General features: G+C 31.8%; 1 protein-coding gene across 2 annotated transcripts; it reads right to left on the bottom strand.

Moving 5' to 3' along the window:
- Positions 1-12,526: 12,526 nt before the first annotated feature.
- Positions 12,527-22,866, bottom strand: LOC101221434 (pentatricopeptide repeat-containing protein At1g30610, chloroplastic). Of its 2 annotated transcripts, none has more exons than XM_031886002.1 (10): positions 22,293-22,866; positions 21,070-22,217; positions 20,069-20,260; positions 18,109-18,190; positions 17,791-17,982; positions 16,774-16,887; positions 14,886-14,976; positions 14,655-14,812; positions 13,637-14,068; positions 12,527-13,071 (listed from the first exon to the last, which is right to left on the bottom strand). In XM_031886002.1, the coding sequence occupies exons 2-10, from the start codon at positions 22,164-22,166 to the stop codon at positions 12,706-12,708; spliced, it is 2,724 nt and encodes a 907-aa protein (XP_031741862.1). In that variant the 5' UTR covers positions 22,167-22,217; positions 22,293-22,866; the 3' UTR covers positions 12,527-12,705. The 2 variants fall into 2 exon arrangements, with proteins under 2 accessions (XP_031741862.1, XP_031741863.1); XM_031886003.1 differs by having other exon boundaries at positions 22,346-22,866.
- Positions 22,867-25,311: the final 2,445 nt, after the last annotated feature.

Genomic DNA, 25,311 nt, shown 5'->3' with positions numbered 1-25,311 from the left:
TTTTTTTTTCTGTTGTTTATAGTCTATTTATTGTGATTTTTCATTAGTGATAGGTGGGAAGAAAGTTGGATTTTTTTAATGAAAAATAAGAAAATATATAGTTGCAATTATGTTTTCATTGGTAGACGGGAAGAAAGTTGAATTTTTTTTCTTCAAAAAAAAGTAAAAATGTATATTTTCATTGTTCTGTTCTTTTTTTTTTTGTTGTTGATTAGAGTCTATCAATCTTCTATTATTGCTAGACTTGGAGAAAGTTGAATTTTCATATGAAAAGTAAAAATAATATGTATATCATTGTTCTTATTTTAGTGTACTTAATAAGTGTCCATTGATGCTATGTTTCTGACCTTGTAAGTCTTGAAAAATGAATTGAATTTGTTTTCATGGAAGATAAGTAAATGTATAGTTTCATTATTGTTTTTCTAGTGTGGTTGATTTAAGTTTATTGATGATAGATTTCATAGACTTAAAGAAAGATAGTTTCATTTATGTTTATTTTGTGTGGATAAGAATCTATCAATGTTAAGTTTTTATCACTAAATTATAGACTTGAAAGAAAAGTTAAATTTAATTTTCAAGAAAATGTATAGATTCCTTTCGATGGTATTTTTGTTTTGTATTCTTTTTCATAAAAACACTCATATCCCTACTAATGTTTCTTGTAAACAACTGTAGAAATATTTATATGAACAAGCTAGCGATGGAATTCAGTGTTGATGAATTCGTTTTAACAAAATCAAAGAATAGGCATAATGAAAATTTGAATGAAAATCAATGGTATTTCACTAATTAGATGGTTGTGGCTTAAGTCTAAACTCAAACACTTCTGATAAGAAGATATTCCATTTGGAATTCCACCTGTTAATTAATTACATGAAGTCTAAACTCATAAGTTGATAACACTTGCTCGATTGTTGTTGCCTTAGTTAAAAACTCCATTAGCTCTAATAAGCTTCCAATATTCTCTAGGATGGAACCTAAATAATTCATTTGTCGAGAAACCTAAACTCTCACAATTTCGTCATTTCTTACAAATTTTGGCATGAGCAAAGATGGAGAGAAACATCGAAGACGGTGGATAGAGCGAGTAAAGGATGAGAAAATCCCAACAAATATGATGAATGTTCGGTTAAGAGGATGACAAAGAAACTCATGCTAGATTTTTTTCCCATTTGAAATCAAGGTTGTTTTTGGAATAAACAAAAAATAAGAATATCGGAGAAAGTTTGCTATATTTTTTTTAGGAGAATTTTCGAAAATAGCAAAATTTTCAAAATATTTACAACCTATAGCAAATTTTATCACTGATAGTCATTAACATTCTATAGTAATAGAAGACTATCATTGATAGAAACCAAAATTTTGCTATAGCTTGTAAATATTTTAATTTATTTTGTTATTTTTAAAAATGTCCCTATTTTTTAATTAATATTTCTAAAAATGTTATTCATTGCAATTATTCTTAAAACAATGATATTTTAGGAATATAAAAAAGTAAATAAAAAATTTGCTATATTTGCAAATTTCTAAAAGTTGTTATATACTTAATATTTTATGCCAAAAGGTTAACCATTATAAAAACTCTAAAATAAATTCTAAATATCTCTTCTTTTTAAATGAAGGTAATGTGCATCTTTAACCCTTATTAAGACATGTTTCGATGGCTAACATGAATATACTAGATAGTTCAATTTCCATAAGATTGATCTATCGAGGTAAGAGGTTTGACCCTTCAAACCACGTGTTAGAAAAGATGACATGTTTGATGGGCAATTTTAAACCTATTTTGATTTTTAGAATAACTAAGTAGTACTAGATGTTACAATGAATGCCGAAAATAGCTATTGAGCTATGCACGAACCACTGTCCTAAGAGCAATTATGTTGCAATCATGGTGATAATTATAATGTCAATTACTCCCCAAGGTCAACACAACCTCCAAATTCAAGCATGCATTCGTTAGAATATGGACTAGGAACTAAGAGAAGTGCTCAAAACAAAAGAGAAGGAAGAACAAAAGAAAGACGTGTGGAAAGCTCAAATTTGTGTTTTGCCAACGTACAAAAATTGATGAAGGAGACCGAGTTAAGGAGAGAAAACCAAAATGACTAGAATTCTTAATATAAAGAGTTAGAAAATTAAACGGATAAATAATACCTTTTTTGTGCAAGCACCTACCCTAATTACCCGTCCAACCAAACAAGCGACGGTGGTGAACGTGTAGTGACAATTGTGAACTTGCAAGATTATACTATCATTCACCAACACAATTTGGTTTCACAACTAGCAAGTCTTGATATCGTCCATACCCTCTGTGCATTGTTAAATCTCATTCCTTAATCTTTGCCATGGGCCTAAGCTCAAAAGTCTTTCTTGCAGCAATCCTCTACAAATGACTGTTACAATAAAGTTAACAAGTAAACAAAAAAAGTATGAAGAAACTGTTGTGAGGAAAGATAGGAGATCAAATTTAAGCATCAATATCTAACAATTTGAACAACTACATAGTGAAGCAATGCAACGACCTTGTTAGTGAGAGCGAGTTACCTCTTGAACTTTCAATAGAACTGGTTGGGACCCCATAACATGCTTTGCTCCTTTTTTTTATTCTACGATATAGAGTGTGTTTAACATGACCATAAGCATAAACCTCATATCATCTTGAAAGCTCTAGAAAAAGACCTTCAAACACTTTCATGAAGGAAAATCACACCTTCACTATTTTGTTTATAGGCTTTATCAAGTTTGCTAAAACAAACCACTCAAACTGAGCTATGAAGACTTCATTATTTGGTTCATGATAAGACCATCTTCATCAAGTCTGCAAGGATAAACCACTCAAATACGAAACTATAAAGATTTCATCATTATCCATCAAATCCATAGTAAGACTATCCAAAGAAAGGGTTGCAAATTATTAAAAAGATTTTAGTATTATCCATCAAGTTCGTCCTAGGGCCATCCAAACAACAAGTTATGGACTATCAAGTCTATCGTAACAAACCACCCAAATAAACAAAAGGGATAAGGACCATGAAGTCTATCACAATAGAGTGCCTAACAAAGGGCTATGGATGACTACGAAGGTTTAAACCCCATTGTTCACTGAGGAGTCTAGAATTATTTTCCTTATTAGTCATTTGGTTAAAGGATAAACCAAATTCTTCTCCAGCCTCACATATTCCAAGGAAATAACTTCTTCCTTTAATAATTGTCTCGCTGTTCCCTGTCTAAAACATATATAGATGTCTTATTTTGCCATTATATACACTATATTCTTGGCAATACCTACAGCAACCTCTGAATCACAGTGTACAAAGATTAGTATTGTTGTCCCCCACGATGGTCTAGATCACTCAATTTCTTGTCCTACTATTTCTAAAGCAATAAATTGAGATTCCATAGTGTACATAGCTATGCATGTCTATTTTGTACACTTCCATGATATTGCTCCACCTCTGAGTATAAATATATATTCATCGGTTGAACTGACCTATGGTCATTATCAGTCAACCAATTTGCATCACAATAACCTTCTAATATATCAGAAAATTTGTTGAAATGCAATCAATAGTCTATTTTGCCCTTAAGATGTTTCAATGGACGGTGAAAAGCACCTCAATGATCCATATAAGATTTAGTGTATTTACACCATCTACTTACATTATATGCAATATCATGCCTAGTATAGTTAATTAAGACATAACAGTACCGATGATATGTGCATATTTAGAATGAAACACACTATCTCCTTTCTTTTTCTTAAGATTTACACTAGCATAGCAGAGAGTTCTAGTCAAATCTCTTCAATGACTTTTCAACGTAGTAAGATTGATAAAGAGAAAATCCAGTTTTAGTTTTCTTTAGTTTAACACCAAGTATTGCGTTAGCTTTCCCAAGTCTTTCATTTTAAAATGGCAGTACAAAAATATCTTAGTATTATTTATTGTTTCTATGTTTGTTCCAAAGATCACATAGTACATAAAAAATTCATAATTGAAAAAGTATTAGAAAAATCATGTCATATGGGTTTTAATGTTCTCCTAGATAATAATATTTCGAGTTTTAAAAAGGGAAATCAATTGAAACAAACAAAAATATTTAATGTTTGTATGAAATTCTATAGCAACATTACTAAAGGTAAGTTTAAAAAACAAGCAACATTCAATTCAATTCATGGCCACATTAAAACAATAAGCAAGTAATTGTATGAAGAATGTAAAAATAAGTATTAATACATAGAGCGTTAAATTTATCAAACCATAAAAATAAATTTTTCTACATCAATTTCTAAAAATTATGAAGTAGCCAAACATATGCATAAATAAGCTAAGCAAAAAAAAAATTCTTAACCAAACTACAAAAAGAAGGGCAATAAGGCATATTAGACTAATTGGTGTGACAATACAATCTTATTTCTTCGAGTTTGAGCTTAATAAATAATCGATATCGTAGGGCCTAAGGTCATCTTCGAAAAACTCTCCAAATATTCATCTCTTTTGTACGCAAGGTATGCACAACAATCCAGCTTTCTGATAACTCTACGAGTACTCCTAGTTGGAAGTCTTTACTATGCCCATCAAATTTCAAAACAATCAATATTGACTTTAAAATACCAATTTTATAAGTAAAATAAATTTAGAAAATAAAATATAGCTAAATAAATTTAAATATTTACCCCCACAAGATTTTAATAGGAGGACTTAAAAACGTTCCTCGAAAAAAAAAACATTTAAATTTAAAAGGAAAATTATGTCATATGATAAAACATTTAGAAAAAAACAGACTATGACACATTTATTTTGCATATTGTGAATATGACAAATATGACAAGTAAATAATTTTACTTCTAATTCAATTGTCGACATTAAAACACCTAAAAAAAATTGAAAACATGACACTAGGCACAAGAGGGGACACAAGTCTAAAAGACATTGTCATAGATCACACTGTCGTGCATGTCGTGCATGTAAACTGTTATTGCCTTTATCTAAAAAAACATTTACAGAAAATGATTCAACATGATCAAAACTATGGGAAATTAATGAATTGACAATTTGACTTTGGTTAGTCTTCATCAATCTTCAAGGATGAAATAGGAGAATGAAAGAGATTCTAAATTTTTTTTTAAAAAAGAATTCGACGACTTTAAAAGAATTGATCGAGGAGTAGTATGAAATGAAAATCTCATATGGTATGCTTTCGTCGAGTGGCAACAAATGTGACCTATTTTTCAAAAACGTCTTCACCATCACTCCTAGAAAAGCAAACTTTGTATTAGGTAAAGTTTTCAGACTAACCATAAATTTAGATTTTAATTTTCTTGTACCTACAAGTTACAACAAAGGTCATTAGTAGACATTAGTAGAGAGGGCTCTTATGTATATAGCCAAGCTTTACCTCTTAGAAAAAAATCATCTTATTTGTAAAAGGTTGCTAATACTTCAAAACCTTTCTTCTCCCAAATTAGGCTCATGGAAATGGGTCTTATATATTGCCAATTTTAACCAATTAATACTCATACCATGAATATCAAACAAGACTTTTATCCTTCTTATTTAGGGAAAAAAAAAACATGAATGGAAATGATAGAAAGAGTCATCATTTGTTGAAGAAATTACTTAAAATACTTCTCTCCCCCACTTATCACATTCCATTAATGAAGTTAGATATTGAGGATTTCTTATTTTAGAATCCACTAAGTATCACTTTTCCATAAAATTAAGTTAATGAGAGAAAAGCCTGTTTAGATAAAATTTATCTCTCTCCCCTTTGCCACTCACACATTGAAGACAATATAATGGTTGGTGAGAAAGTTTAATTTGAGTAGGTTTGGATTCACTTGCAAACAAACTTGTGAAAGAAAATATAACCCAACATAGACATGTTTTAATTGTAAACAGCTTCTTATAAAAAAAAAAAAAAATTGCATAAGAGAAAAAGGCATTAACTTTCAAAAACAAATTTAAAATTCCAAATTCGAGTTTAACACCTAATCATCTCTTTCTTTGTTTTGATGTTCTGTCCTTACAAATCAATACCAATCGTTTTAGCATGTTTTTCTTAATTTTATAAGTTAAAATGTTTAGCTTTAGATTCCTATGATTAAGTTACTGCAAAAGAAAGATACAATTCTTTTAACTAAGTATTTCTTAACCATACTTTCATATCCCTCAATGGATACGAGCATTGTTATATAATGACACCCTGACAAGCACTAAAATTGATGTCATTGGAGGAAAGGGGCGAGTAGGAAACAGTCAAATTTAAAAAAAAAGAGTGACACTTGGCAACAATATGAGCATTGTTAGGGTTGGGTCTTTCAATGCCTTTATGCTCTTTTCTCTCTGTGGGACCATTCTCTTTTTTCTTCTTCATTCATTTCCCACTTTTTACATATTCAAATATTATAAATATTATATTATTAAATAAGTTGCCTGAAAAAACCAACATAAATACATACAGTTTTCTTTTTTTTCCCTTAAACTTTATATTTTATATACATATTTATTGAAGATTGAATCCTCAAACTCTCATTGTAATAACCATTTTTATTTAGTACATGTTGTAATTGAGTGTTAGATCGATAAATTTTAGCCAAGTAAATTTACTTGACTTTGATATGTCGCCCACGTTAAATTTAAATCAATAATAATAATAAAATTAATATAATAGTGTGGTGTTTGTTTGTCAAAAGATACTCTAATGCTTAAATCAGTATTTTGGACAAATGTCTAAGGCAAGTAGTTTTATGGAGGGGTTGAGCTTCCTTTCTATGAGGCTATCAAGCTTTCTTTATTATGGAGTTTATGGGTCTTCTTTATCCCTTCAACATTTGGAACTACTTCCTTTGCCTACTTAGAAATTAGACACACTTATGGTTGGACTTGGGCCATTAGGAATCTTTCAGAATAGACTATCAATCTGAATCAACCCACAAGGAATTGTTGGCCTCTGCCTCTACCTCAAACCTCTGAGGCCAAAGCAAGTCAAATGGCCATGGAGATCAGTTGGCCACAACCTCAAGCTTTGAGGCCAAGGCGGGCCAAGTGTGGGTAATGTTCTAATTGTCTTTTCTTCCTATTTGTCAACAACTTTCCCAATACCACTTCCCATACCATATGTGAAGTCATATCCAAAGATCCAAAGAAAGGCATAAGAGATTAAAAAGGCGAAATGGTTTATATAGTCATACGAGTATTTGGATGTAAATTTGTGTATTTTTTTTTCTTCCATCAAGTATATCACTCTCTATAAAAAATCTTTGTTCTTAGGCTAGATCATGAGCAAGTTAGACTTGGTTTTAATTTTCTTAATTTTGAAGTAGAAAAGTAGGGCACTCTTGTTCACACAAACAACGTTAAATGTTAATGAAAAAATTGGGACAACAAGACTCATAACTTTTACATATGAACAACTAGAACAAACACATTGATATTGTGTTTGTCATAGACAATTGAATTCTTAAGTTAGTTTTGAGCATGATGGTTAAAACAAACAATTTAGGGAAGAAGATGAATTTTCATTTTAGTACAGTTGGGGATGAGGAGATCTAAACCATGGACCCTCTTGGTTCTTAGTAAATACAAATGCTAGTTGAATTAAGCTCTTGTTGGTAAAAGATGAAATTACATGACAATGAAATTTGATGTTTTATATATAGTAAGGCTAAAATAGGGTTTCCTTCATCTTTATAGAAAAAAAAATTCAAAATTTCTTAATCTTTAAAAAATATCACTCTCAACTGTTGGATCAAACCATATAGGAGCAATGTTTTCTCCCTTTCTTCCGCCCAGGTAGCGGCCAAGGTCCAAGCACTCATTGAGCTCCTCGTCATCGATTGTAGTGTCATACCCCCTCTCGGATCACCTACTCTCGATCTGAGAGACAGGGTGAAGTCAACTGGCATCATTCCCCTTTTGAACAACACTAGTTGACCTTGACTACTATGTCTGTTTAGAATGCTAAACAACCTTGAGTAAATTAACTTATGCAGCAGACTAACATGATAAATATAGATTAAACAAAATTTATTACATACTCCTAAAAATAAGTGAAGGCTAAACGCGATTGTTTACTGACAACATATCTAAACCAAACAAAAATATAAATAACTCAACGCTTGAATTCCTTGGGTTCACAACAACATTTGATTTTGTGGGAGCTCGATTCGCGAATATTTGGGTAAGTTGTGAAAAATCACATTGGGTTGATTTTAAATGAAGGATGCGTTGGAGAGAGATATTGAGTATTTATCTTAATTTTTAGGTTCGTTTTTCGTAGACCTCAACGTGGTTAAAGAGCTTACCTAACTTTAAGGTAAGAGATTCTCTACTACTGGGCTCACCTATAGTTTTAAATTGTACTGACTGTATAGTCACCTCTGATTGAGTAAAGATGTCAAAAATGATATATACGTATGGATGTAGACTTGGTGTTGAATGTATACTGTGAATGACTGGAAATATATATATACATGGATTGACGTAGACTTGATGTTGAATGCATATTGTGATTGTCTGGGAGTATATATATAGATATATATATGTGTGTGTGGATGTAGACAAGACGACAATTGTAGATTGTGCTTGTATGAGATGTGGATGTGAATTTGTGATTTTCGTTTAAACTGGGTGTAGGTTATACTAAAGTATGGTTGTGTACTGGTGAACTAAGGGGTGTTATGACTATATAGTTTGATTGACTGATGTATTGATGGATATTGGGCTAAAGTGTGATAGGTTGACTGTTAGAGTGTTAAGTGAAAGGATTATATGTTGAGGTAGCTGGACTATACTATGAATGATTGTTAAGATGTTTAGAATGGACTGGGGGTAAAATTGTTAGCTTTCTATTGGGATGTGCGCCTTGTAGGTGTCCTACGGGATCACCATTTATTGTGCATTCTTCAGGAGTATTAGATTGATATGTGTTTCTACAGAACACTAAACTGATATGTACGTCCCTCGGGGTGTTAGACTGATTATGTGTATCCTACGAGATCACAAGACTGTGACTGTGCAAGGTTCCACATTAGAAAGTTAACAGTTAGTTTTTCTCACCCTTTCATGTTTAACTATTTCAAGCAATGGTAACAAATGAGGTAGACCGATGAGGAACAAGAAGGATTCGTGATTACCATAGGGGAATGTCTTCAAATGTTTTCGCTTTATGTTTTCTTGTTTTCTTTAGTACATGAGACTGCTTAGAAATTTTGTGATTTAACTGAGTTCATGAACCATTGTTTTGTAAAATTTACTTTTAAAGTTTTGTTTATTTGATATAGGGCCCGAACTTAAGTTTCTTTTCTTTGATCGCAACAATAAACCTCTCTGTAATGAAGCCACAAGTACCATCTAGGGCAATGTCTTGGAGGAAAAGAGATTAGCTTTCGATGCAAGCAGTCAGGACATTTTACAAGAAATTGTCCACGATTTAGTGCAACACAACGGGAAGATCAAGGAACAGTATCTCAATCAGTAAATCAACCGATGATAACTCTTTCAAGTGGAGAAGGACCAAGTAATGCAAAACAAAAGGAAATTTTGAGGAAACAAGCATTTGTATTGTTTAAGTTTATCGTTGTAAAAATGTAAGATACAAGTAAGTTCATGTAAAGAGATTTCGAATAAAAGAATGAAGGATGAAATTTGTTAACGGGGTGAGATATATTTGTTTAAACCTTTCTTCCATCTCCTAATTATATCTATCATATTTTCTCATCCAATCAAATCAATCATCTCCTCATTAATTATCTTATTTTCCAACAATTATAATTATATTTCATTATATAATTAACTTTACTTTTATATATTAATTATTATACAAAACGAAATAGTTAATATATATTCCACCAAAAATTCCAAATTCTCATTTAAATATACATACTATATAATTAATAACATTCCTCACCAAATTCCAAAATCTTTAATTAAATATACACCCATATATATACTTAATTAATCCAACACATTATACCAAATAAATTCCTTAACTTCCAATTCCAATTAATGTGACACTCGTAATAATCTAATCATAAATTATTCAAGATAATTAAGTAACAAAATTGCCTTACATTTTTTGGTGTTACATTTACGCTATGAGCTATTCAAAATAATAAAATTTTCAATAAAAAAACATTCAGATTTGTTAACTTCAAAACAATAATTCATTAATTTGAGATTAAGGGTCAGAAAGCCGACAATTTGATTCTTAGTTTATAACGAGCAAGTCACTTGTTCAATAACATTTTAATAAAAATATCTCTATAATGATTTTATTAACTAATAGAACAGTATAACATTCATAAATCACGAGTTTTAGGACGTAAAACCAAACAGATCCAATTAACTTGTCCTTAACTTTGTGTTAACTATACGAACTCCTATTTTATTCGGGAGTATCCTTGATATGCATGGGTGAGAGGGTTCAGATTTCACCGCCTCAACAAGCCTCTCATTTGAAGGGTAAGATCAAGTAGATAGCTCAGAAAATAGGGGTGCAAGTCGAAATTCAGTCCTACTCGTTTTTAACAAGATATTGCGTTAGTAAAACTATATTTATACAATCAAAATGTGTTTTCGTCGGCATGTACTTCTCTCGACATGGATACGACAACGATTTTACCGAAGCAAAAAAAAAAATGTTGGCATAACCTATCTCGACATTTTTAAGACTTTGGCCGACGCTTATTTTCGTGGGTAAAATTGAAAATACTTATAGTATTAATTGTCTATTGTTGATAGACATCTATCTTTCTCTATCAATAATAGATTATAATAGTCTATCAACTTATCAACAATGATATTTTATTATATGTATAAATATTTTAATTTATTTTGCTATATTAAAAAATTCTAAATATTATCTAAATCGTCAAACATAGTAAAAAAAAGGAAAAGGAGAGATTGAAAAACAAAACAAAAAAAAAAAGTCAAATTTAAAGAGAAAAAAATATATGATTTGAATAAGATGAGCATACTGTTACTTAATTTAGAAAATTGAGAACTAAAGAAGAAACATATATAGGAGATAAAAATATGTGTTTGATAGTTCCAATTCTATGAAAATCAAAATATGGAAAGATATAGATTTTATTATTATTATTAGAAAACAATAAAGAGAAAAAGAAAAGAAAAGAAGAGGATTTTCTTTACATTACATTACATTTCAATTTCTCTCTCTCTCTCTCTCTCTCTCATTTTAAAATCATATATTAACTTTTCATTTTTAATTCAAAAATTGTGCCAACACATTTGCACCCATCTTTGTCCAATAACATGGCCTTTTCTTCACATGATGGGAAGGTTATGCAAAAAGGAAATAACTTGATTTGTCAACCAATCAACAGCTGAAAAGCTGGTGGACACTGAGGGAAAATCAAATTTTAAGTTTTGTACCCATCTTTCTTTACCTTATCAATTAAGTTTAGATTTGAATCTTTATTTGGTTTATTATTGTTTCAAAATCGCGAACCCCAATCTTCGAGTTGAATATTAATATAGTAAGACATCAATTATCATTCTAAAAGTTGATGATTCAATCTCACATATTTATTATAATCGTTGTTGAACTATAAAACGTTATTTGAGTCAAACTTTCACTTATACTTCTTTGTATAATTAGAACAACATTCTACTTAAAACTATCTACCAACTCTTCTAACTTAATTAACTCATTAAGATATTGTGAACTTTTTTCTAAGAGGTTGTAAATTGAAGTCAAACTTACACTCAAAAGGGTTTGAGTCGAAGCACTTTTAACTTAATTCGTTGAATTGTGAATGAGTATGGTTTGATAAGTGAAATAGTGAAGCAAAGGCAAGAAAGATGGGCCAAGGACTTGAGATGGAGAAATTGGTATCAGAACCACAAACATTATATTAAGACCTTCCAACTTTAGTTCCCTTTTTCACTCACAAGAACCCCTCATCACATCCTTCTCATCTGCATTCTATATATTGAATTTATAACACTCCCACAGCTTCAAATATTTGACTCATTCACTTATGAAAAAGAACAAAAGAAATTGAAATATACTCAACTAAAGATACTATATTCTTGCCTCAATAATTTATCTTAAACCCTGTTTTTATTCTTTTATTTAATATATATATATATATATATATATATATATCCATCTTATATTAAAAACATATTTCTAAATTTTGAATATGATTTTCATTTGATAATATTAAGTTTTGAAATGTTATACTTTTAATTTGAATGTGATTTCCACTAGCATCTTGAGTTTTTAGTTTTCATTTGAATCTTAAATTTTCGATAATTTACAAATCACCCCAAGCTTACATTAATTGCAACTTTTTATCTTTATCTTTGGCAACAATTTTTTGTTTATTAAATTTTAAAAAAAATATATGACTAAAAAACTTTAGTTAATTTTGATACTTACAGAAAATTAGTGAAAAGAGAAGTAATTCAATACTTTATATTGGTTAATAAAAAATTAGAGCCCTTTTAACCAACACACCAATACACTGAAGTTGATCAACCCTTTTGAAACTCTATTTTTCAAATCAACAATAACTTCGTACAAATATTATTGATTTTCCTTTTCTAGTTCCTTTATGTAATACATAAACTGAGGACAAAAGAATGAATAAAACAAAATTATTTCCTCTCAAATTATGCTAAATATATATAGATAGATAGATATATATGTGATAGCAGCAGGTTAGATTTCATTTTAATAAACAGTTTCTTCAAGTCTATGGTCAGCTAAACTAATTCTAGTTCTGCAAAATTCTTTACAACTCAATAGCAGATTCTTAAACACTGGATTTGGTGATTCATTTCTAGTAAGAACCATGCCAACCTTATGAATTAGCTCAATAACAGTATCTCTGGGAAACCTTTTCTCTTTCAGTAAATTTAGCCAAGCCGACTCAGAGAAATGATGTGCATCACCACTATTGTGACTCCAAATGGAAGAGAGCGCTTCAGAGTAATCACCTCTAGCCAGCTTCATGCAAAACCTTTCTTTGAGAAGCGGTGGTGGTGGAGTACGGTCAGCCTGAGCAAGGTGCTTCCATGTTGTTTCCAGTAGCTCATCCTGTACAACAGAAGTCGATGGTTAAAGGAAAGCAAAACCATAATGAGTCTAAGCGATCAACTTATCTTAGTTTATTCCTTTTGTAGAGCAGGAAATTAAGACCAAGTCATCCACAGATCATAAAGGAATATAGTTTCTTTTCTTAGTATAAGCAGAACTCGAATTCTAAGCATGAATGTGAAGTTATGAACCCCTTAATAGCCAAGGAACAATTTAATCTTGAATTTCATGATCAATTAAAAAATAAATTGATTTAGCGTTTTGTTTTCTCAATACTTCAACAAATGATCAATGTCATACACCTAAGAAGTCAAACGTCATAGGAAAATGGTCGAATTCAGCCTCCAATAGTTTCATGATATTATCTATTATTATCATTACATCTCTTTAGCATGTGCATATTTAAAACTATCGTCAATTATAAGCATTAAGCAACATTCCTAGAGCCAACTTAAACTATACACGTTTAAAATAGGCTAGTGGTGCAATATAAAAAGATATAGAAACGTAGAAAGGAAGGAGGAGAACCAAGGAAAGAAAAAGACGTTGAATTTAAAAGGTCCACCTTTCCACCCCTAGCAGCCTCCAATATCATCCTCAAATGACGTTTTGGATTGAAATGATAACCATAAAGAAACATCTGGTTATAGAAATAGCTAAAATCATCCCATCTTTTTTCTGCAAAAGATGCATCTAGCATGGTATTGAACATGTAGATATCTGGTAATACTCGATCCCTGTAGTCAGATACAGTGCTGATATTTCGTCTTTGCTCTGACAAATTCTGAAACAGCTCTCTAGCCTCTTCAAACATTCCATGTTCCAAGTAACCTTTCAACAATATATTATAAGTAACAAGATTCGGTGAGCAAAAGGCCTTCATGTGGTTGAAAATATAGACTGCACTTTGCAAGTCTTTTGAGTCCAAACAAGCTTGAATCAAACCGGTGTAAGTTACTACAAGAGGCTTGTTAGCAACTTTACATATCTTCTCCATCTGTAAACAATAACAAGGTCGTCGTGAGGTCTATTCATTAATTATCATTCGTGTAAACAGACTGCAATCAGGATGTGCAACCAGACAGTTTGAACTATGAAGTAAATTTGACCTCCCAAAGGAGAGGCCAAGAATATTAAGGAGCCAGAAATTCACTCAGAAAGAGATGTCTGAGGCAGAAACATTACTATGGGGCAATAAAGCTCATCATGAAATTGTAGGCATGATTAAGAAAGACTCAAAGGTTTTGAGAATTTTTAAGATATGGTGATTAGTTAACCTCAAATTCAGTATTTTTTAAACAAAAAGAGCGAGTGATAAAGAGAAACCAAATCCTATGTTGTTTGACTTATCATATTGAGTCAGGTCGACTAATTTCTTCTTAAATAATAAACAACTTCTACTTCTCCCATCTTAGGAAATAGAGCTCAAACTCAGGGGATAACATTTTGAACCAACTCATGGAAATAACCAATAGTAATATATAATATATCCACATAAGAGAAAAAATAAAATATAAGTTGGATGAGAAAGGGAAAAACAAATAAAAGGCTGAAAGAAAAAACAAAAATTTACTATGAAATACCTGCATCAGGGCCTCTTTGCACCTACCAGCACTGCAAAGACAACGAGCAAAGTCATAATAAAGAGCTGCAGACCCTACTATCCCTCGTATTTCCATGTTCTCAATGGCCAGCACAGCCTCATCTGTTTTTCCTTCTTTCCAAAGTGTATTAACAAGAACTGGAAATTTGACAAGCCATTAAGCAAATATATAACAAGAAACAAATAAACACACTGTGACTACCGAGTCTACCTTTATATGTTAAAGCATTAGGAATGGAAGATTTCTGCACTTTTCTGAAGAATTCATGAACTAAGTTGTACTTGCCACATTCAAGCATCACCTATCATTCATTGAAAAATGTTTCGTTCAGTAAATAGAATATTTCAACTGTTTCATTCAGTAAATAGAAAATTTCAATAGGCTTACTTGCATATGAAAATGTAACTTCAGCACAATCAAATAAATTAAGTCATGGAAGCATGACTTTCAAATTTTAATAGTAGAAGAACATCCGATCAAATTATTTTTCTTCACCTAAATTGAAAATCTAGGGGCAGTTTAAGAGTCGACTTAAAGAACGAACTTTTTTTGCTTCACAGGGAAAAGAGGAACTTGGGAAAATAATTAAATAACAGGTTTTAGAAATTGGGTTACCTTAATTCATTCTCAACAGTGCATGAACTAAAGTTTCTTTTAAAAAATCATGAACTTGTGAACAATAATTTTCAGTGCACATGAATAACCGTCAATCAAGTGACTTATATTTTATGAAGGATAGACGCAAGTAATCGTTCAAAAGCTGCTTGTGATAAGTGATTACATAATCTAACCATAAAATGTATCCTTGACCAAGTCCAAGCACGCACTTACTCATATGCGATTGATTGAGAAAGGATAAGGCAAACAACACGAAAGATTGGTGTTTTTCATACCTATTGAACAATGTCTTGAAAAGATGGTCTAGATCTTCTTCTTTCTTTCTAGGCTTACCATTCACTGTTAGGACTTTTTTGTTTATAAGAAACAGATATATATTCATCAAAAGAGCTACCAGAACAGCCTAGAGGCAGGGGTAGAGAAAACCTCTCCACAAAACTATAGAGAAAAGCCCTCCATTGCTCATAATCATGAGAATGCTATAATTAAAAAAGAATTTGGTCTAACTTCTTTTTTTTTTTAATAGAAACAACTTTAATTGAGAAAAAATGAAAGAATACAAGGAAATAGAAAAAAATAACAAGCGCAACAAAAAAAGAGCCCCACTAAAGGAAGGGGATCCAACTAAGATTAATGTTTCATAGCGAATAGTTATAGAAATGCTTTGGAAAAAAAAAATTGGTGTAGCTTGAACATCACCGAGAGGTTGCACGTTGAACAAAAGCCCAAAAAAATCAAAAGAAACAAAATTATCGTCAAACAATGTATTATTCTCTTTTTTTTTCCAAAGAAACCACAAAAGCACTTGAGTAGCACTTCTCCGAAGGATTTTCCCTTTTCTGCAGAAACTTCCATCATTCAATCATCGATTTTTTTAGGAAGGCAACTAGCCACCACAAAAGTACTAAAGAGAATTTGCCAACCTCTAAAAGTAAACTCAGAATGCAAGAACAAGTGACCTATAGTTTCCATCTCCCTAAGAAAAAGACAGCAAATGGAGGAGAGGGACCAATTAGGGAACGTTCTCTGAAGCTTCTTGTGAATATTTAGACTTCTATAAGCAAGTGACCAAAGGAAAATCTTTACTTTCTTGGAAATTTTAAGCTTCCAGTACCACATAAGGTTGACTATAATTATTTTTTGCAACTCCCTTAGTGAAGTTTAGGAACATGGACTTGGTAGAGAATCTACCTTTCGACTAATTCTCTTCAAAGACTCAGAACCCAATATGTCCACTCTGTGTCCATGCAATACCCAAAACCATTTACTTTCTACTAATCAAAAGGTAAGAATAATATTTAACACGTTACTGAGTGAATTCAACGCAACTTAATGAGTGTTCATTCCTTCTTGGGTGCACAAAATCAAGCATTTCTCATTCACAGCATCTCAAGCAACGAGCATTAGAAAAATCATTCTGAATTTCAAAATAGACTTGCAAATTACATGAACAATAGAAAGAAATTAAAGGACCAGCTACCTCCATGACCAATCCATATGTTGAGGTTGAAGGCTGTAGACTTTGTTTCTTCAATTCCTGCAAGACCCAAAATGCCCCTTCCAAATTTTTTCGTTTGACACAAGCATTTAAAACCTGAAAGAAAGAAATAAAATGGCTACTGCAAGTGAACAACTTGAAAGAAACCCATGCAAGATATATTTCCATAAAGAATTCGGAAATAACGTTGTTTCTATTGGCATCTCATAGTAATAATGAATAAACATGAGAAAAGTTTTGAAGAAAAACATATCCTTGCAACAAATGGAGGAAGCAATGCTGGAGACTTGCCTTAATGACTGAGTAATTTAAAATTTTATGAAAAAAATAGAAAGGAAAATAGCAACAGTATGTTAGATGGAAAGTGAAAACGTAAAGAAAATAAACAATGCTTTGAAGAATCAACTCTGTAATTTCATATCATCTAAAAAAATGTTAACATTTCCTACCAGAAGAAACCAATAATAATATTAATTAATTAATTAATCAAATTTAAAAAAAAAAATTTGCCACTAACTCTCAGCTTCACTCGACCCTATTAGGTTGTTTTTGCAATTTGTTTTGGGATTTTTCTCCTTTTTCTGATGAATTAGTGTTCTTAATGTGTGTTTCTCTCGTTTTTGGTTGCCCAATTTTGTTGTAGAGCCTAGTTTTTTCCTATGCCTCTTTTTATATTCCTTTCATTTGTCAAATTAGAAGTGGTGCCTTTTATCCAAAAGGAAAAGGAAAAGAAAAATAATGAAATCCAACCATGTGTACAAAATCTAAATCTTTCGTCAATCATGGAACAATGATAACAAAACATTCACTAAAATCTAGATGATTGTCATATTTGAATTCTCAGATCTAAGAATAAATATATTACGAGCAAAACAGCAGAAAATATCCATAACAAGATTATTTTGCTCTTTAACATTTTTTTCCACAAAATTGCTCAGTATATTACATTAACCAAATATTGCCTGTAAAATATAAAATAATCTACCAATTATGACTCACCGCATTATAGATAACTATATCAGGTTGCAGCCGTGGGTCCCACTTCTCAAGAACCCCTGTTTTAAACTTCTTCTTTGGAGGAGATCGCATGCTATCAATCACATCAAAGAGTTCCCTCATATATCCTGCTTGTCCAAGAGTGACAGCAATACTATGATATGCTACCAAGTCAGGATATGAGGAAAAGTGTTCCTGAAGGGAAACCGAGATGGCACAACCAGAGTTAGTAAAAATTCTGTCAATTTCAGCATCCACTTGCATAAACGTGCGCAGACCAAGACAGCAAATCCTAGTGAAGGTTGTTAGTTAACTGCCTACCTGCATTGCATGGAATACATTGAGTGCCTCCACAGGTCTCCTCGCTTTTCCAAGTACATCAAGGGCAGTGGTGTATATAAATCTGTTAGTCAAAGAACATACTTGGTGACAGGGCAATGCAAGAAAGTGAATATCTTTTCCATTTTAAGATTTCTGATGTTTTTATCATATTTGAGTTATTTTTCAGCATTATCGCAGCTTTCCAGTTCATTTGATTAATGATGAGGACAAATTATTAGATTAAGGTTCAATTCTCTCTAATTAATTTTTTTTAGTGGGTGCAAGATTCTTTAGAAAATGTTGGGAACTTAGGATGAAGATTTTTTGTTAAATTCTGTAAGAATACTTGTTAACAAGATCTTAATTTATTATAATGAACTATAAGAAGATACAAGATAAACCCATGTATAAGGCACCTAGAACCTCCCTCTTGAGTACTCTCACCCAAACCCCAAATCACTCCACAGTAACCTCCCTCTCACTTACCCTCCCTCCATTTATAACAAGATGTAACAACCCCAGTAATCACACTTAAATAATAACTACTAGTAAACACACTTACACAATAACGACTAGTAACTTCCTAAGTATCTAATTACCCTTACACCCACTAATCTAATTACCCTTATACAAGATAAACCATGTATACTAATCTAGGTATCTAACAAATTCCCAACAAACTCAAAAAGCTTAAGTTGATGGGTTTAAATAAATTTAGTTATATTAATACTTTAATACTCACCTTCACTTGTGGGCTTGAAAATTAGAAATTAGTATTAATTGAAGAAAAAATGATATTTTAGGAGTTTGAACAGTGGGACCTCTTGCTCTAATACCATGTTAAATCAGCAATGTACCTAATCGTGTGGTGTGTGGGGTGGGGGGTGGGGGGGGGGGGGGTGATGAGTTAAATTTAATTTATTATTCAATACTTTAGCACTTTCTTTATATTCTTAAAAGAGATTAAATTTAAAATCTGATGGCCATATCCCCTCTCTCTCTCCTCTTTTATCTTTCCTTTTTATCCTCCCCAGTGTCTTAAAATGCCCAAGGCCCAATGGCTCTGGAGCCTAGGCATTATAAACTTACATGTTTATTTACACAACCAAAACTTAGATGGATAGAAATGGGACTTAAAGAAGATTATACAAAAAAAAAAAAGATTTAGTTAGAAGAATTGAAGAGAGGAGGACCAAGAGGTCAGGAAGAATGTTGGCATTCCTTTGTATTTTGGAGAAGAATCAAGTGCCAGATAATTTTGATGGTCTTTTAAATCTTTGATATCCACCGTAAATGATGATTCAGTGAAGATTGGAGACGAAGAGGAAGACGGTGATACAGTGAAGAATGAAGAAGGTGAGAGAAAGGAGAGGAAAAGACGTTCTATTTTTTTAAGAAATGATGCCAAATTAGGTTTAAAAATTATATATGTATAAACATATTTACAATAAATGGGCAAACAGAAACCCTAAAATGCAAAATAGTTTACATTTTAAGTGATTCACCGAAAGGCGTGTGCCTTATTTCATGCACCTCAACTTTCTGAGGCGAGGCACCACCGTTGAGCCTTGCACTTAGGCGTGTGCCCAAGTGCGCCGTTCAAAACATTGATCCTCCCTCGTAGGTTGGCCTAGTGGTAAAAAGGAGACATTGTCTCAATAACTAACTAATAGGTCGTGGATTTATTATATAGTGGTCACCTACCAAAGAATTAATGTTCTATGAGTTTTCTTGACACCAAAATATTGTAGGATCGGGTGGATTGTCTCGTGAAATTAGCCGAAATGCATGTAAGTTGGTTGAGACACTACAAATATAAAAAAGAAAATCTAAATTGCACTTCAAGACCGAGGAAAGGCATCACTGGCCACTCTTACTCTTTTAAGGCATCATAACCAAGGACTTTATTAGAACTATCACTACATTAATCAAGTAGTAAAGGTGAGAAACAGGGAAAAACCTCAGCTTATGTGACTTGAACCGTTCACGCATTTGAAGCCATTCGATGATTTGTAGCACTCGCCTCCAATTTCCTAGCTTACCCAACACTTGAATAACCCTTAATATTGAATGATCTGAATATCTAATCTTTGCACTCCTCATCATTTGAGAGAACATCCACTCAGGCATATCAATGTCTGCACCATTCAATCTGTTGACAAGGAAGTCCTTCAAATAAATTAATATGGAGAGACTAATTAATAATCCTCAAAGTTCAAATAATTGAAATTTGATTAGTGTTCTTGGAATCCCCTCATAGCACAGTTGAGTGCAGATTAGTAATTAAATTTCAAATCCTAAAAGATGTTGGAGATGACTATGAAAGAAGTCTCCATACAATGAATAACTCAAGAGCCTGCAATACATGTGTGAGTGATAAAAAGAAAACATAAAACAGCAGGCAAGCAAACAGTTCATGACCATCATTTGAACCCAATAACATATATTATCTCGATGGAGTTGAGTTATAACCAAATGCAAGTAGATTTCTAACTTTCACATTTACCACTCAAATATTTAGCTCAGTAGACTTCAAAGTTCTTAGATTGGACTCTATTGTCTGAAATTGAATAAGTGGTGCAGCTGAAGTTAATACTCTTCAAACTAAATTAAAAATTTCCTTAGAAAGAAACGACTTGAAGCTCAATAAACATAACACTAAAAATCGGGCCCCAGAAATACTTGAACTCAACCCTGAAGAACTTAACAATAAAATATCCTGGCCAAGAAAAGGAAATATTTAAAACCATTAAAAAACTAGTACACAACCTTGTCCACCCATATACCTAGTAGAAATGTTGTTAAGAAATTCAAATTTAACAAATTAAGAATATTAATTTCACAGACCCCCGCCCAAACAAAGAAGAAGTATCGAATAAGGTAATAGTTTTGATTTCAGACTTGTACCAAGTCAAATTTAAACTTTCAGCAAGACAGACAAGTGAGCAAGGGACACCAAACCTCTTAGAAAGCATCTGGATTCTCTCTTCCATTTCCATCTTTGAAACTCTGGGTTTGTCCATTATGTCGAATGCATCAAAATTGTTGAAGGCTGCATGTTCTACCTCCAAGCTATTCTTTTCATTAAATTCAAGAAAACGCTTACCACTTGTGGATGTCCCTCTGTAGGACTGCTCAGTTTTCTTTCTACCAACCTTGTCACCAGGATTATAGCTTCTTTCGAGCTGAATGCCATATTTCCCAGCCTTAAGAACACCCTTAGCTGGTTTAGCGTCATCATCACCCCAAGCCCAAATCTTTTCTGATGTTTTCATGGAATTTCCATCAGAGACACGGCTGCTTTCTTTTTTGACCTCCAACGTATTAGCTTTAAAATGAATTGGTTTCTTGCTGTTCGATCGTGTTACTCTAGGCTCAATGTAACTTGACCAGTTTTCGTTCCTTTTCTCTTCATGTTGTTTATCATTAACCAGTGAGCCAAAAGGGGTCATCTTGCCTTTAACCTTATCATTTGATCTTGTAACTACCTTCCTTCTATCAAATTTATTTCCTGACAAATCCTTTTCAGGAGCAATTCTCTCTGTATTATTGAACAAATCTTTTTTATCCACCCGTTTAAACATGTTCTTTACGTCCACGTTATGTTGAACATCAGTTACTTTGTTTTTTCCATTATCTATCTTAGAAATGGAAGTGCTCTCAGCACTCTTTGCACTCCCATTTTCCTTCATTGTCAGTTTATTAGGATCATCCAACTGCCTCTTATACCTTCTAGTTCTAACAGTCTCCATGACCTTCACATATTCATCAAACGATGGCTTAAATTGAAAATCATGTTCGAGGAGATTCCCACTTGGCAATGAAATATCAGATTCTCCATTCGACAAAGCCTTAATTGATCCACATTTATGAACCCTATGTCTCAAAACTCTATTCTTCGCGTCACTAAGACTTGAGTCAGTTCCAGAAACCGAACTAGGAAAGAACGAAACCCAAAAAGAATTGTGGGAATTATGGGTACAATGCAGTGTCGGAAATCCATATCTTTCACAATTAGGGATGCACAAATTTAGGTTCGCCATTATAACTCCCACCATTTCAAAAGAACTCCAATTTCATGAATAAATCCAATATACTCCAAAAGAAGTCTGAGACACGAAGTAGAAACACAGAGTAAATATCTCCACACAAAAAGTAAAAGAGAGAAGAAAAAACAAACTAACTGTTCTGTGTAGGTCACCAATTGAAGTATTTTTCAAAATGACGGCGGAGCAACCTGGCCCTGAATATCGCGATACGATTAAACCATTATTCGCGGCTGTGCCCGTTCTATTTGCGGGTCAGATCGCATTTTAGCAAGTTGCACCGACCAAGTTCTCCGCCGAAAGCCAAGATAATAGTTAACCTCTCTTCAATTCCGTGCTGTGATTACATATAGAACCGTTCACACCTTCTCCGGCGATGGGCGGTGGTGGGTAGAGAGAGAATTTATAAGTTCAAAAGATGCGTGAAAAAAATGAGTTGACAGCTGACGTCTGCAATTCCGTGCCGCTATTGTAGATGAGAGCTTGTAGACCTTCAGCGGCTAACGACGGGGCTCCGACGGAGAGGGGAAAGAGAAAAGAGGATTTGGATAAATAGTATCCTCCCTACTATTGATCTTTATCTATGTCTACTAAAGACTATTAAATCTAATATTTTGCCTAAACACAATAAACTATATGCATTTTCACTTTATGTAAAACAATAACAAAATGCATCTACTACACTTGTATCAATCAATGATAGACTTTGATGAACTCCATTTTGTTTAAATATTAAAGCCTGATATTTATAAATATTGGAGCATTGAAATTTAAGAAACAAATAAAAGGTATTGGGATAATATTGTTTGAAGGACTAAATTTATAATTTCATTTGGGAAATGGGTAAAGTGAAAGGAATTGAGATAATATTAAAAAAAAGTCATAAGATAACCTCTTAATGTGTTGGGCCATTTTAAATGCAACCCAACCAACCACTTTTATTTTGAATATTATTTTCTTCTATGGGATGGGATCTTGAGGTTTAGAAAAGGCCATCACTCAATTCTATTTCCCAACTATTTAAAGCCCTCATGAATCATCTCTCTCAAAGTAGGCCATTACTGTCACCTCTTCTTCATCTACGATCTACTCTTTTTTTATTTCACTACAAATTTTGGGATTCACCACCATTTCTCCTTCACAATTTATTTACTTTCTAATTTATATCACAAAATATGAATCATAACTAATGTAAAAGGAAAACACTCAATTATCAATCTCCTCCAGTACTTAGAATCACGTAAAATATCTAAATATGGTAAGAGTTTGTACCGTTAAAATAATTCTTTTATATTAACAAATAGAATTGTAATTAACTAATAATTTAGTTTTATATGTTTTCTTCAACCAAACAAGATTTTAACAAAAGTCCAAGATCATAATGATGATTACAAAAGAAGAAGGGAAAGAAGAAGACAAAAGAATGATGCAATACTACTTATTTCCACAACTGCTTATTTCTCTCTATATATAGACATTGATTATTTAAATGTGACCAAAAGCAAAAGTTAGGTCTTTGTATTATTATTAAAAGGTCAATAAGAAGTCAGCTTTTTTTTCTTTTTTTTTTTCTTTTCCTACCATTTATTTGGAAAGAAAAGGAAGGAAAATGTGGAAGTTATTTTATGAGGTGTTAAATATCTATAATATGGCCTACCAACTTTATGTGGCTACAAAATTAACTTTGGCACAATTTTCAACCCTATAATTAATATTTAAACTAATATTTTGGTTTTAGTTGTTATCATTATTATTTTATTTTATTTTATTTATTAACAATAAGAATGAGTACTTTTATAATTTTTTTCAATTCCTCTTTTGGATACAACTTTGAAATTTCTTGTAAAATTCTTAATGTGTACTATAGGGTACTCTCTTGATTTTGCTTGGACATGTGGGGGAAAGAAAGATACTATAACCAAATTAACAAACAAAAAGGACAAACAAAAAGAAGAGAGAGAGAGAGAGAGAGAGCGTGAGGAAATCAAATATCATCAATATAAATTCACTATATAATAACAATTGCTTTCATGCAACCAAATATTATCTTTTTATTTAGTAGAGAAATTATATGTTAAAAATTAGCAACAATATAAATAAATAAATAAATAGTATAGGAATCAAAGTAAAAAAAAAAATCTAAATTTGAGGGAGTGAAAAAGATATTTTAATTAAATGTAGGATATTGTATTTTATGTTGTGTATGTATGCGTATAGTTATTATTAATTTTAATTTATAAAAGTTTACTTGTTCCTAATTTGAATTAGTTATTAATTTAACTTTCTTTTTTTTTTGGCATAACTTGGATGACAAGTTTTATGACGTAATCTAAATCTAAAAAGTTTATTATATACAAATTTAAAATTAGAAAAATCAAAATGAGAATCAAACATTTTAATTAAAAGTATTTACAAACAAAGGATATATCATTTGTTAAGCTAATCATAGACAAAAGTTTAGATTCTTGTGTAATGTGTATTATTCTGATTACACTTATCTTTCTTGAAAAACAATTAATCAATCCACTATTAGATTCTTATGATATTATTTTGTAGAAAAATGTTGCAAGAAACATATAATCCAAAGTCAAAACTAAATTCTCTCAATCCCTGTTAAGTTGTGCAATTAATGTGGTCATCTAATCTCTTAATTTATATAATAAAAGAAAAATACTACATACAAACATGATTCAAATTGTTTTCTAACCACAATCTTAATCCCATTTTAATTTTGTCTGACCAATACAATCTTAACGATAAGCCGCCCTTTGATTTGAATAGCATCTATGAATCATGATTAATAATGGATTGTTTATCGTTCTAAGCCTACGGGACCTACTTCAATAAATATGATACATCCGTTTAAATATATATATTTGCTATTAGATTGTGATGAGAAGCCGTATAACCACTTCTACATGAGAATATGACTTTGTCACGCATTCTTGCTTAACTTATAAGATGTTTGATTGTTATATGAATTGATGGATGTAATTAAGAGCAAATTAGAAGCACAAAAATTACTTTACACATCGTATAACTATTGCTAGTTTTTACCTTTTTTTCAGATTTGATGAAACTTGAAAGAAAACAGGAGGAGATAAGTTATCAATTACTATCTTTAAAAGAGAAAAAGAGAAGAAGACACAATTCTATA

The sequence above is a fragment of the Cucumis sativus genome, chromosome 1 (genome assembly GCF_000004075.3).
Source record: "Cucumis sativus cultivar 9930 chromosome 1, Cucumber_9930_V3, whole genome shotgun sequence".
NCBI lineage: Eukaryota > Viridiplantae > Streptophyta > Magnoliopsida > Cucurbitales > Cucurbitaceae > Cucumis > Cucumis sativus.
The sequence above is the reverse complement of the archived record's forward strand: the minus strand, read 5'-3'. Positions and strand labels throughout refer to the sequence as shown.

Bases quoted from the DNA above. Each gene is read 5' to 3' on its own strand.
- LOC101221434 (XM_031886002.1), bottom strand. From the start codon at position 22,166: ATGGTGGGAGTTATAATGGCGAACCTAAATTTGTGCATCCCTAATTGT. The intron at 20,261-21,069 runs GTTTGGTGTCCC...CCTTGTCAACAG, and splicing joins ATCCAGATGCTTTCTAAGAG to ATTGAATGGTGCAGACATTG. The intron at 13,072-13,636 runs GTGGACCTTTTA...TCTGTTGTACAG, and splicing joins AGGCTGCTAGGGGTGGAAAG to GATGAGCTACTGGAAACAAC.